The 15,119-nt window shown below is 42.4% G+C and overlaps 1 protein-coding gene across 2 annotated transcripts in view; it reads left to right on the top strand.

The window, feature by feature from the left end:
- The window catches only part of NCKIPSD (NCK interacting protein with SH3 domain), a 95,256-nt gene that overhangs the window by 58,984 nt on the left and 21,153 nt on the right, over positions 1-15,119 (top strand). For both annotated transcript variants that reach the window (XM_083603028.1, XM_083603027.1), the window contains 3 exons: positions 1,503-2,101; positions 11,116-11,286; positions 12,386-12,472. In XM_083603028.1, coding sequence (XP_083459154.1) covers positions 1,503-2,101; positions 11,116-11,286; positions 12,386-12,472 — 857 coding nt within the window. The remainder of the gene's footprint in view (positions 1-1,502; positions 2,102-11,115; positions 11,287-12,385; positions 12,473-15,119) is intronic.

Raw genomic sequence — 15,119 nt, 5'->3', positions numbered from 1 at the left:
CTCAAGTTGTTCATCTATGTCACTATTTACTATATATACTCTTCCTTGTCTTAGCAATGAAAGACTGACTGTGGGATATATAGTAGCCTATTTTGGGAAGATAAGGAATAAAACTTAGTACGGAAATGCAGGCAGAATCTTAAACAAGACATTCCAGCGGTTGGACTATTCGTACATATATGCTTGATTTGCCTTAAGTATTTGGGTTGTGAAGGTATGAGTTTACTGCCGCAAAAATAGCGTGGTACTTAGCCTTAACCAGCAAGATTGCTGAAGAAAATAAATTACGCAAATCTTATTTATTTGTTTGTTTGTTTGTTTGTTTGTTTAACTTATTAGGTACAAACCATTCCTATTATCTGTAAAAGTTGCAACTGGTTATTTCCACTTCTTAACAACGCCAGCCATGCAAGAGCAAATTGTAATATAATGCAAGGTGGTTTTTTTGTTACTGAAAACCAAAGGGCATCCAGAAATTCCATGCAGGAGGAAGATCCCTGACCAATTTTAGGATAAACCTTGTGAACCAACATCCCATTGTGTTGGTTAACAAGCTAAAGGTCAGGCATGCAGAACTTTTTGGCTTGGAGGGCCAGACCTTTATCTCCACCCCACAGGACAGTTTTGTCAGGCGGATGGGACCACATACTGGTCAGTCATATGACAACATAATGATTCCAGGTGATTGACACCTGTCTAAACACAGTGCTCTTCACAGTGCTTTCCAAGCATCCAACATCCAACTGATTGTTGGGCACTTCTGAAATGCTGCGTGAAGCACTTTGTGAGCTGTGCGCTTGGTGACTGTCAGCCAGCCAGCAGGGCCTGCAAAGCCCATCAGTCAACATCCTATGACCTCACTTAACGTCCTATGACTTCAGGCGTATGTTAGGTGGGCATGGCTTACCTGAAATAGCCTTGTGGGCCAAATGGACAGCCCTGGCAGGCTAAGTTTTGCCCATGAGCCACAAGTGCTATAGAGGGGTGGCGGTCAGTACCGTTTAGCCAGTGATCTCTGTTGTTGACCTCCGTACATAGTACATTCTCAACTGGTGCTTGAAAGTAGCTGCAGAAAGGAAAAGGGGGATGCTTCAGCAATGGGCAGTTTTCCTCTTGTAATTTGAAATATGTAAGAAACATTATTCAAAAGTAATAGCTGTATGCTTAAAAATGAAAGAGAGAAAAAAGTGCATCTATTCCTGCGGGGAAAATCTCTTCCACCCGCAGATTAATGCTTTTTAATAAAAACCCTGGGATCTTTGAAGAAAATTCATGTCTGCAGAGCAGCTTTTTCTCCCTTGTTGGAAAGAGGTTAGTGATCAGGAATACTCAAGAGAGAGTTAATACAATTTTGCTTTGAGATAAGTGAACCAGGAAGGCTAGTTAAACTACTTTGGAAGCATGCACAATGAGCTTCTTAATGGACTCTGCTGTTGCAGTTTGTTTTTTCCCCTCCTTTCCTTTGATGCTGTTGCTAAGACATTTTAATCGTTGCTTTTCAGACGCAGTTGAAATCACCTCTCGGTCAGTTTCTAGTGCCTCCTCTGTAAGCACAACTTCGCTGGATACCTTGTACACTGGCTCGACAGAGTCGGCTCTCCCGACTGCTACTCCCAGCCCCAGCAACACCCCTCCCCCTGTCCCCAGCAGAAGTGCCCACACGATGGCATCACAAAGCTTGGATATTAGCCCGCCAGGGCAAAGAAAGCATGGGAGTGCAAGCAAATCACCCCAGACCAAGAGGGCTGCCCCACAAGTGCCCGTGCAAGCAGGGGCTCCAGGTGCAAATGAAGAGAAGACCGTACAAGCCAAGGAGACTGTGCCAGTTGCTCCTGCAGAGGCAGAGGATTTTGACTCCCTTTGCCCGGAAGATAAAAAGTCGGCCGATGTAGACGATGCAGATCATGAATCACCGAGCCTAGTAGTATCTGTGCCAAAGACAATAGGCGCAGAATTGATTGAACTCGTCCGCAGGAACACGAATCTCAGCTATGAGCTCTCCCGGGTTGCCATTGGTGTAGTAATTGGCCATATCCAAACTTCTGTTCCTGCCACTAATAGCATCATGGAGCAGATTCTCATCTCATTGGTGGAAAGCAAGGTAGGAAAATACATAGGTTGAAAAGCATTTTCTGTGGCTTACTGGCTGATGAACTTTGTTTTTAGAAGGCATGGGGTTTTTTTGGTGTGCAGGCAGTAACATGAGTTGGGAGCTCAAGTACTTAGGTGACTGAGGCAGCGTGGATCATATTCTGTCCAGCATAAGAGTGGACATATCCCCTTGAAGATATGTCGGCTCCTTTAGAGATGGTTGAACTTCAGACTAGCAGGGTGTCCTTGATTCTTTTGTTCTAGAATCCCAAGATCCACCAATCACAGCCAGGTGCAAAATACATTGAATAAGAATTAAATAATTTTGAGCCCAGAAATTTGATTCCAGAACCAGAGCTGAATTGAGGTCACAGTCCTTTCAGACAAGAATCTGCTCCTAACTACCCCTTCCCCCTGGTGTGTCAGAAGTATAATTTGTGGCCGGGAAGGGGGTGTTGTTATTGTTAAACAATTGGGAGTCAATAATCCTTGCCAATCTGCTTCAAATTACCCAGATCTACCAGTATATCCTGCTTTCTGCCCATCCCTACTCTATGGTGTATTTGTTACCTCAGAAAGTAGCAGAATGCATGTTCAGTTACTGGGCTTTATTTATGAAGAGATGGTAGAATTACTGAACACTTCATATGCCAGAAGAGCAACAGAATAAAAAGGGAATGGGATCATGCGGTCTTGTTGACATCCTTATTGGTAAATAATACACTGGCAATGTAGGGTTAGGCATACAGAGAAAGAACTGCATAAATCTGGCCTGCATAGTTTGGAACCCTAAATCGGAGATGATTTAGGCAGCAACTTAATGACCCTGGTTGGTATAGACTGAGTTAGTGTTATAAAAATAGCAGTTGTCTATAAAGGGGAAAAATAATACAGAATCTGCAAAGAGGTGGGAGAACCATAAGCAACATTGGTTCATTGCGAGGTCCTGTTCAGATTATTTTATCCAAAACCACATTTCCCTCCCTAAATGAAGAGTTCTAGAGATAAGGCTGTTACACTGCTTTGCGTTCATATGGCCCCAAAAGTCAAATCCTTTGGTCTCTGTCAACCTGGGGTACGATGTTCTCTTTTTCTTTTATTTATCTATAAGCTAGTTTTATTTCTATCCTGCTACATCTTTTATTTACCAGCGTATGGTCTGAGGTCACGGCCTTGCTGAAGCTAAGCAGGTCTGGATCTGGTCAGTGCCTGGATGGGTGTCCGTCTGAGAAACAAGTGTAAAAATTAGTGTAAAATAATCCTAGCAACATTATCACAGGACAGAAACAGCATCAAGGGCATTGCCATAAAAAGTGTGTTTGGAGAGGGTCCTTGATTTCCTGGCTCAGTGTGCTCAATGACATGGAAAGCCAGATCTCCCACAGCTATGAATTACATGATGTGAGCACTGATTATGAGAAGGTCTGATCCGTGTCCTCTACACCTCATAGGTAGATGGATGCTTAACACAGATTCTGATGGGTGCAGCATGTAGGGCCAGGTTTATGCTTTGTTCACAGTTTCCAATTCCCTCTTTAACTCACCAAGTGGCATCTTCAAACCACTTGAGCTACGCTGGAACTGCTCATTCCCCCAACATTAAATTGCACACTCTTGCCACTGACTCCATAGTCTGTCTGGCTAACTGGCTTTAAGTGGAAAAATATTAAATTCAGTTCCTTTCTGTTTTGTGGTAGTGGAGAAGGAAACTTCCTACTGACCTCTAATAGGAAAGCTTTATTGATGCTGGCAAGATTACAAAAGGGTTTAGCGAGGCATACAGATATGGAAAACTGTTTTGCTCAAAATTCAGATCAAATCGTAATCCAGTTAGCTGTCCATAGTGAACACAATCGCTAGATGCAGCAGCGGAACTTCACATTTCTGGGATCATGTGACCCACTGGGTAATCAAGATAATTGCTTTTTAACTTGATAAAGATGGCGTATCAATACTCAGCCTCAATTCAGCAGAAACCTATAAGCAATTTCATGCTGCAGCCTTTTCTCCCCGCAACCTCTCTACAATTTGGCTTAGACTGTTGGTTTCTGTTCCTGTTCTATGGCTCAAAGGAAACAACTACAATACTTTGAGCTGACCGTATCCTGATAAAACACTAACAAAACCATTTTTTTAATTGAAGACTGGAAATGTGTGGAGTCTGTGCACCAACTTCTCGTGTAAAGATAATTTTAAAGGGCTGTATCCAGTGCTACTGCTACTCACAGTTGCCCCATTGAAATTAATGGGCATGACTAGCTTAGGTCTCTTAATTTCAGTGGGTCAACTCTAAGTAGGACTAGCACTGGATCCAACCCCAAATGTGGAACCTCTCTTGTCACTTTTTCCCTACTCAGAAAAACAAGACCGTGGTTTTTCCCCCATTGGCAGCGTATGGCAAAATATTAGCAATATTATTAATTCAATTTCTGTACTGCTTTATATTTTAAAGAAAATTTTCAAAAGTGTTTTAGAACACATTAAATAATCAAATAAAACAATCCAGAATAAAACATTACTGAAGAAAGTCAAATATAAAGTATACAGTCAAAGCAACAGGGCAGCCAAGAGTGTCTACGAACCCAGGCAATTTCTGTAATACTTTAGTGGGAGTGAAGAAACCACCAAAATCTTAAAAACAGAGCTAAACCACAATCCTAGAAGTATTGTTCTGAGTTAGAGGGGCGGCATGTAACAGTATTGCTTCAAGATTCATCTCAAGGTCAACCCCATCCCAATTACCTTTTTTTTAGCTGATTATAACAACCTAATTGCATAGTGTTTGAGTGAACTAATTCAGCACTTATTATAAAATAAAACCTACAAGCATGAAATTGTTGACAAGGGAAGCCATGTGTATAAAAATTATTCGGGGCCAGCAACAAATTTAAAAAACCAAATTAAAATTGCGATGATAAAATGTTGGGGCAAGCAAAGCCTTAGAGCCCACATATTTTCACAATTGCTCTGAAGCGCTTTCCCCACCTTTTAACAGTCCACTTTACTTCCCTCCCATCTCCTATCCACAGGGTTTCCGCTGTGAACCAAGCCGTTAATGGACTTGAACGAGATTAATCTATTAGCAAAGCTCTCTAATCTGACTAACTTCTTGACATATCATGCGCCTCCTTAATGCGATTTCATCACTAACTCCATTTCTTTCACTCGCACTGCTAGGGTCAGATCTGCTCTTATTAAGTAACTAGCAAGTATTACTGCTGTATAGCCACCCCATACATTTCCAGGAACCAGACTATGCCTTACAAAAGCCAACTTAAATGATTTACACTACAGTATTTGTAAGATGTGCCTTAAGCTCATCTGTGTTTGTCATTCTGCATTTGGAGGGCAAAATTATACGCGGGAAACATCCAGTTGCAATCTTTTCCGCTGAAGAGAACATGATTATTTTGGGAAAGTTCCCTCTGCTGCTATCTCGCCTCCACTGCTAACAGATGGAATGACAATTCTGCTGTGCAAACGTGGCTGCACTTCTGCAAAAGCTGCTCTGCTCCTTTCCCCCCAAGTCCTGGCTATCCATTCTAAAAAGCCAATGGCACTCTCAAAAAAATGTAGGCAATATTTTTAGGGGGGGTTGTTTGTTTTTTGAGTGGGTGTGCACAATCATCTCCCCCGAGCCCTAAATAAATAAATAAAAAGGTATCATTGTACATTACTCCGTTGATGACTGTGTGATAGATCCCTGTACTAACCTATGCTTAATGCAAGAGATGGGGCTGCCATCTCAACAGCACACCCTAGGAGACTCCAGCCCAGATTAACAGTGCCGAGTGAGACAGACACTTAATTCAATTTATTGAGCCTCTCTCTAGGGTAGAGCCTTTGGAAACTTAGTGTTTCATTTAGGAGCAAGCTCAGCTCCCTGAGCTGAGTGTGTAGTAATTACAGGGTGTTTCCTTCCTCCTCCTTCTGGAGTTATAATCCTCTTACAGAGAAGGCTATTGTACAGCGCAATGGAGGCAAGTGCTTACAGGTGTTCAGCAGCACCGGACAGCAAGAGGAGTTTTTTTGGTTTCTCCTATTGCAATAATTATGCTTCCCTCACTTTGCCTGTCAGGTATTCCCATCGTCATCTGTAGGCCAGTCACTCAAACACTCCTTCCACAGAGTTATTGGGCCGCAAGATATGCTTTGGTGGCTGCAGTCAAGGGACTTAAGGCACAGTCAGGTTTCCTGATCCCAGAAGGATCCCAATGTTTGTCTTGCAAAACTGGAAGCGCTGAACAGCACCAGACACCAAGCTGGGTTTCTTTTATTTATATATAAACTTACATTTATTTCTATCCTTGTGTGTGAATCACAACAGTCACTTCTGCTCCAAATGTAGTAACTTTCCCTGTACTAGTTTGGCTGTCCAATTCCAGTACTTGTTTCAGCTCTGGATCTGGCTCTCCCATATTTATAGGAGGAGGCAATATCATGAAGCATTTTCAATTGAAGACCCCATAGTAATGCAATGGGCATAGGCCCCAGCCAAGAAAAAGCAAATCCCATAGCTGCTTATAGATCAAACCAAACCCCTACAAGAGGATGTTTGGAGCTATTTAGTCTAGGGAGAATTTTTTAAAAAATGAGTAAGAGGGGACGCTATGGAAGTTCACAAAATTACACATTGTGCAGAGAAAGCACACTGGGTGATTTTTTTCCTCTCCCCTCCTGTCATAATAGCAGAACCCAAAAAGCCATCCAATGAAGCTAAACGGTGGGAGATTCAGAACAGACAAAAGGAAATACACAGTGCATCTTTATGCAGTGCACAGTTAAACTATGGAATTTGAAGTCCAAAGACGGCCAACATTAAAAGAGGATTAGTCAAATTCCTGTAGGATAAGGCCTATAATGACCATTATTCATTCATGATGGCTATAGATTACATTGAGTGTCAGAAAATCAGTACCTCTGGGTACCAGTTGTTGGAGATTATGAGCAGGAGAGTGCTGCTTCCCTCACCCCCTGCTTGTAGGCTTCCTACACAGACATTTGGTTGGCCACTGCGGAAGGAGGATGCTAAACTTGATAGGCCTCTGGTCTGATCCAGAAGGGCTGCTCTTTTGATCTTATGGATGAATCCATGTTTGCCACACTTGGATATCAAATAAAATGTGCAGAGGGCATGTGTGCAGGGGCACTGAAGTTACCACAGGAGCAGCTTACAGGGCGTGCGAGTGGGCCTTCAGCAGCCTGTCATTATGTGGATGTATGTTCTCTTACATTGCCCAAATGGGCAATATGTTAAAAGGCAATTTAGAGAAATAGGTGGAAACCCAAAGCTCAAGGGAAAGCTAGCTTCTACTGACATTTAAAAAAGAAGTCTCTCCTACATCAAAGGAGGCCTGAATTACACCTTTGGCTAGATTCTCTCCATTCCTGCCATATTTAGGTATATGAGAGTACCTGAGAGGTACAAGTTCCTCCTTTTTGAAATTGCTTCCACTATAGAATAAGTGCAAGGACACCCTGGCAGACTATGTTCAACATCAGAGGTATGAGTATATTTCTTTTCCCTTGATCCTTGTATTGCATGAACACAACAGCAAGGCAGACCTGAAAAATACCACAAGCAATTCATCCTTCAAAAGAGCACATTGGGAATAAGTCTGTGGTAATGGATTCTAGAATTGATTTAGTAAAGCAGTGCTTTGACTTTTAATTTAAAGTAGGAGGACAGAAGAAAGGATACAACTAATTAAAGAATGTAATATGAAGCCTGAAAAAAGGTTGAGAGATTTAGTATAGAGCAGCAGGAAGCTTTAATCAATGATGATCTCTTATTCCATTTGGGAGGAAAAAATTCTTAGAAAATCTTTCAGCTCCCTCCTCCAATTCTCACTTTCCCCAGAGAGAACATAGTTAAAGTTGTTTGAGAAAGAAGCACTTAACTTCATGCTGAAGCTAGCACTGCTGTCCATACACACTTCATGAGTTTGTAAAAAAACATGCTCACATTCTCAGAAACACTACTTATACTCAAAAAGCTTGCTTATACTCAAAACTTAGTCAAGTTTAGCTTGAGGCACCCTGATGGGCTGCACAGAGGTTCCTTGAAGGAAAGACCCTCAAGACAGGGAATTGCCCCCACCCCCAATAGCACGGGGACCATGCTGCTTTGAGGCAACCCCTTGGGGCTGGGAACAACGTCTCAGTGTTGCAAACCTGTGAGGCCACTGCCTCATCACTATGCCCAGTGTTCAAAACTCCCATTGTTCTAGGCACATTTTGTGACAGGCAATTTCATTAGCGCAAGCAGTTGCTGAGCTCAGGGCGCGGTACTGCGCCTAAGATTTCAGATTAAAACTGCAGAGTGGAAGGAAAGGAGGACCTTTTTCTGCCTGCCCACTTCCAGATACTCTCTGAAGACTGGAGAAGAGACCCTCTTAAGAATATTAGGGGGTGGGCAGGGGAAGGACTAGACCATGTGGAAAATGAACATGATATTTTGGCTGCAGTTCATTCATTTTGTATTTTTGTTATAAAAAAGTGCGCCTAGACATTCTGTTGTTGTGCCCGTAGCTTAGGTTTAAGGTGTCATTTAGCTCCTAGCTTTCATATCTCGGTTTCTAACACTATGCTGCTCCCACACTGCTGTTGACTAGTCTAAAGGTCATCTTATATGACACATTAGTTAAGCCCTATCTTGCTGATTACAGAACAAAGTTAGTTATTGCACTAAGCAAATAGCAGACTTGGATCTTGAAGTCATTATAGTTTCGTGATAAGTTACATCAACCCAATTTTCAATCCATATACACCCAGGGCACACATAGTGGCTCTTCAGGAGGAAGGACTGGATATAAATTTAAGAAATGCACAAGTAACATAGTGGAACTGCAATTATGGCTGCCCAGCATGGATAGAGGGGGAACAGTTTTGAATGTGCAGCTGCCCAAATACACTGACCTTTGACTTCTTTATCATCATGGAGAGTCTGGTCATGATCCCTCAAAATGACAGTGTAAAACTAGGGTCTAACTTGTCTTCCAACGACACAGCTTATTTGCGCACCTTTGCTCGCAAACACCTTTTGTTTACACTCTATCAATGAAACACTTTAGTTCTGCACTCTTCAGACTACCGACTCTTAAATAGTCAGCCAACTACAAATTTAGTTTATTTCTTACCCAACTGGCAATATGGAGAGCATGGAAGTGAAATACTTTAACTTACTTCTGGATTAAACTTTTGCTGTTTAGGAACTTGTGTTGGGAACTTGTCTGATTTGTCTGATCACATAGTGGTTCTGCATGTACCTTAGCATCATACAATGCTTCTCCTCTGGTTTGGGTCATATTATGGTCTGAATTGATCTGTTTGTGGAAAATCCTGTCTCAGGCCATAGGGCTGGATAAAGACCTCCATCACTATAAGTCTATGTGAAGATAAAAGCATAAAGTTTTATCTTGGTCCTAAACAAATGTTGCATGAACCATCTGTAAGGCTCAGTCAGTGTGGATGCACAGAACAAGGACTTATTTATTGTGGCATCACTTGTTTGGGGACACTTCTCCAGGAGAAGCCTGTTTTTTGTTTCACCAAGCTTTTGCGGTTTTCAGAGCCTAGTATCTTTTGTCCTTATTCCGCTCTCCCACCCTCATCCCAAATATAAGGCCTCGGGTTCAATCTCTGACATTTCAAGGAACTGCTGGGCATTCCTCCCATCTGAAACTGCTGAACTATGGCCAACCACTGTAGTTGGGTCAGCGTGTAGCTAAGTGAACTAATGGTCTGACAGTATAAGGCGGCTTCCAATTTCCTTCCTTGCAAATTGCTCAGATACTGAGAGATGACATTTCAAGGTGCTGATGGCAAATTCTAGGGCATGTTTTGCATGGAAATCAGGCCTCTAGAGAAATCATCTTGCTCAGTTCCAACCATGTGTTACCCTTTCTACATGAATTACTTTTCAAAGATCGCCCCCATCCACACTGCAAATTAGCCAGCTAAGGAACTCTTGGATGCATCTAAGCAACTGCCCCTGTATGGTTTTTGTTGTGGTGGGTGGTGGGGAGGCACCCAAAAAAACATTAGCATGATCCTTTACCTATTCCCAATATAGTACCAGTAGCGCTCCGTCTAAGGAAGGGAGAGAAAGGGTTGGAGAAATCTGATAGAGTTAATGGTGTTTCTGTTCTCACAGTGTTGATTTAAAATGAGGTTGAATGAACAGTGTGATGGGAGATGGAGATTCTTACCATCTGAACTCTAAAACGATGCAAGGCTCTTTTAGTTGGGTTCCTAGGGCTATGATTTTCATCACATTTTGCAAGCACATAGGGTCACTTTCATGCCTTGTGAGAAAACGAAAGTTGCACAAATAGGGAGAAATAGATTTCTAATCTTCAAGAGAATCACAGTTGCTTTATACACCCCCTCTGCCAATGTGAATTCATTTGTTTAATCAGGTTAATGGCACAGTTGGCAGGTGCAAAAACCCAACAGTTGTAAGATTCCCAAACTGCCTTCTTCCTTACAGATATGATTGTGCCCAATGAGCTGTATTGTATTGACACTTCTGCTCCCCAGGTTATACACATCTTTGAGGAATATCGTTTTCTGTGTACCAGCTGAATTAACTAATTGTTCAAGCTGTTTGCCATCCGTTTCCCAGGACACTGAGCAGAACAGACATTTCAGTTTTCAGAGTACTAATTCATGCTTATGACTGTGAGGGTATTCTCATAAGTGATACTAACCCCATTCAACCTCTTGTGGCCAGTTCAAATAAAACCTTTATTATTATGGCCAATGACCATTAAGAAACCAGGGTAAGAAACAAATAGAAGACATTATCCTGATGTGGAATAAAATAAAGTAAAATAAGTCACTTGTGGCATTTTTGGATGCCTGTACATGATTTGCAAATGGCAGTTCATTGAAGGCCTTCACTTGGAAGGTGCACTTACCTTAGCCATTTAAATCTCAGTTGAAAATTAAATTACAGTTGAAAACAAGTGCTTTTCCAGTAAGTGTGTCCTGTTAAAGTGATGTGTATTATTTTTGTTGCAGGATCTTTGTTCAGGACTGCCTTCTGGTCAGATCTGCCATGATGAACAGAGGCTAAAGGTTATATTTGCAGATCTGGCCCGCCATAAAGATGATGCCCAACAACGCAGCTGGGCCCTCTATGAAGACGAAAACGTCATTTGCTGTTACTTGGAGGAACTGCTTCGTATTCTGGTAATTTCCTGCTCTGGCTTTTGCATGGCTGGAGACTTGGTTACTTTCTCAGAATTCTGTTCAGCAGAAATGTAAAATTTGATTTATGTATTATTTATTGAATTTATACCCCCACGTATCCTCCCGGAGGAGCCCCGAGTAGCAATCAAGACAGGGTAACTTAGAGCTTTCCAAACTTTTCATGTTGGTGACACACTTTTTAGACATGCATCATTTTGCGACACAGTAATTCAGTTTTACCCATTAAACCAACCCCTTTCCAGCCCCGGGAGGAGCGTGGGGAAGCGTTTGCTCAATACAACTACACACTGCAGCCAACACACTAACATATTGTGACACAGTTTGGAAAGCTCTGGTGTAACTTTTTAGCTGGGGTGGGGATGAAAAAAAAAGAATGATACAGATGCATTTCTGTTATATATGTGGCATGATAACCTTGCCTTGATCCATATCTCTCTTGAGAGGCCAGCATGTGTACAAACATGAATGTGAACTGAAATGTGAAATTGCCTAATGTTGCTTGTTTTTAGAGTGAACTTCAATAGCATTTCTAAAGTAAGGAGTCTGCAGGTGTAAATTTACATTAAAAGGCTGACTCTTTCGGAAGAGGCATCTATTAGCAAGCAGGAAAGAAGTCCAAAACAACTTATACCTCTCATATTTGGTGCATTTTAGTGAATGTTCATTGTTTAAGGATGCGATTGGCTTGAGGGGGTCCTTTTCCTCTTCCAGGCCTGAAATTAAATTGGAAATTTGGGGTTTTGGGGAAAAAACCCTTATAAGCTATTTTATCTTCCAGAATGAGAGATATATTACTTTATAGGTAGCAGCATGCTCTTGTTTCAGCAGCTTGCATAGCTCTCTGGAATTATATATGGGTTTTTTGTTTGGACCATACATCTGTAGACTGTTTTTGCTTCAGGACAGAGACTTGTTTTGGTACTGAATATAACTTTAGTTTGCATTATATTAGTTTATGTTTGGGGAATGGAAAGATTGTGGTTTGGGACAGATCTGTAGGTTCATCTTGCATGGCTATTGTCAGAAACAATCCATTCTTGGTTCACTGGGAAACTGATTTTTCCATCCACATTTCCAGACCGATGCGGATCCTGAAGTCTGCAAGAAGATGTGCAAGAAGAATGACTTCGAATCGGTTATGTCCCTTGTTACATATTATCAGATGGTATGAGGCTGCAGTCAATATTTTTTGTTTCCAGAGAATGGTAGAGGATGTTTTATCCCATGTTGATGGCCTTTCAGCTGATTCCCTGGTGGCCCACTGGAATGCAGAGTTAACCGGGGCTATCGACTGTCTAGGGACGGCGGGTGGCGCTGTGGGTAAAACCTCAGTGCCTAGGACTTGCTGATCGTCAGGTCAGCGGTTCGAATCCCCGCGGCAGGGTGCGCTTCCGTTGCTCGGTCCCAGCGGCTGCCAACCTAGCATTTCGAAAGCACCCCCGGGTGCAAGTAGATAAATAGGGACTGCTTACTAGCGGGAAGGTAAACGGCGTATCCGTGTGCTGCGCTGGCTTGCCAGATGCAGCTTGTCACCCTGGCCACGTGACCCGGAAGTGTCTGCGGACAGCGTTGGCCCCCGGCCTCTTAAGTGAGATGGGCGCACAACCCTAGAGTCGGACACGACTGGCCCATACGGGCAGGGGTACCTTTACCTTTACCTATCGACTGTCTGGCTCCAAAGTGCCCTCTCTGATTTCATGGAGCCCGGACAGCCCCGTGGTTTTCCCCAGAGCTGAGGGCAAGGAAACAGTCGTTGAGACGGCTAGAGCACCAGTGGTGAAAAACTCATTCTGAATCTGACCAGACACGGGTGTAGAGCTCCAGAGTGGCTGAGGAAACCCAGCCAGATGGGCGGGGTATAAATAAATTATTATTGTTGTTATCATCATCATCGCAGCTGCATGTAGGGGGCACACTGTTTTTATGTAATCCTTGTTCACAAATCAAAACCGATGGAGAGTTTTTGGGGACAGGAGTAAGTGAAAATGTGAACACAAGTTTACAACAGTGTTGTCAAGAACCTTAACCTCCTCCTGGCATTCTCGGTTCCAGGAATATTTCTAATTGGTTTGTCTAGCCTGTGAATAGTAAACCTTTAGCCATCCAGGTGCTGTTGGAGTCCAACTCCCATCGGGCCAGTGGTTAGAGATAATGGATGTTGTAGTCTGGCAACATCTGGTGGGGGGCATAGTTTCCCCATGCATGGGCTTGCCAGTTAAATCAGGCAACTGTGAAGGCTGTAGCATTCCACACTACGATCAAGTAGCCAAACAGTAAGAGCAGAGGAAGAATATGAGCATGCTGAGTGTGAACTTAACGCTGTAAATCTAGAGAGCGTAAGCTGTAAATGAACCCATAACAAAGGACTGCTTATTTCCAAAGCTTATTTGTGGCATCAGGAAAAGTGTGCCTGAAAACAAGCCTTATATCTGGGTCATGGACACATCTCTGCTAGCAGCTTGGAAGATAAATCTAGCTGCCCCTTATAAAAACACACACAAAAGCACTCCACTCAGGAACAGAGGTAGCAGCTTTGCTGTCATCGAGAGGAAGGATTTCTGAGAATGCCTTGGGAACATTGGCAGGCTGTTCCTGCTCTTCTCTTAATTGATGCACATCTGTGCATTCATAAACAGCTTTGGGTAGGAAATTAGGTTATGAAGATACTTCTCTGGGACAAAGGAAGGAAATCAAGTATGCGGAGGAACATGTAGGTGTTTCTCTTTAGTGCCTACAAGAATGCTTCTTTGCTCCTTCCCTTTCCGAGGGCTCGCTGTTACAGCCATCTGCCCTAGATAATCCACTCTCCTATGCTTGTCATAATTAATTCATTTTATTTTAAACATGTTTTTATTTAAAAAAATCCAGCGCATGGAAAGTAGGGGGAGGTCTGTTGTTTACTGCTGGAGCATCTTCTTTGCATGCAGAAGGTTCCTGGTTCAATACCCAGCATCCCCAGGTAGGTCTGGGAGATGGAGATATTCCTGTCTAAAACCCCAGACAGCCACTACCAGTCATTGTAGTTGCGTCTGAACTAGATCGGCCAACGGTATGACTTGGTACGAGACGTGTTCCTGTGTGGTGAGACATTGTGACAGATAGTCCACTTGTATGGATCAGAAATTAGTTTTACAAGTGTAATGTTTCCTTTCTGTGATGAAATATCTGAAAGGATCTTCACACACAAAAAGAAATTATAGAGGAGTTGGAGTTATTTATTAGTGGATAATTCATCTGTTCCCAGTTGTATCAATTAGGAGACTCTCTCTTGAGGAGTAAGCTTACTTTCCTCTAATCCCAAGCAATGCTTGGATTGCACTCTATCACAAAACTTGTGTGATGCTACAAATTGACGCAGAAGGCAAATTGGAAGGTGGTAATAAATGGGTCTGCCTCAAGTAGGAAGAGGTTATCTGGCACTGTCTTTTAGTGTTTAGAGCTAGTTTTGACAAACCAGGAAGTCTAGGTTAACTGTCATTTCTCTGTACTTCGAGTCCAGGAAACAGTGGTTAATAACTCCCAAACAAGCTGTAGCTTCATTTCTGGCTTGTCACTAACCTTGGTTTCCTGGTTTATTGATTATCTTATTCATAAAGAACTAGGCAAGAAACACTAATGGTGAAATCCAGTTCACCACCATTTTGCACACCCTGAGAGGCCAACTTCCATGTGACCTCACTAACTTGAAACTGTTTCAGTGAAGATAAATGTACTCGCTTTGCTGAGCTCAGTTCTTAAACTAAATACTTAACCTTGGTGAGTACTGATAACAAACAGGAAGTATTTTCCTGGCATTTTGTCATTTAAAATTT

The sequence above is a fragment of the Podarcis filfolensis genome (assembly GCF_964270895.1).
Source record: "Podarcis filfolensis genome assembly, chromosome: 2".
In the NCBI taxonomy this organism is placed as follows: Eukaryota; Metazoa; Chordata; class Lepidosauria; order Squamata; family Lacertidae; genus Podarcis; species Podarcis filfolensis.
The sequence above is the reverse complement of the archived record's forward strand: the minus strand, read 5'-3'. Positions and strand labels throughout refer to the sequence as shown.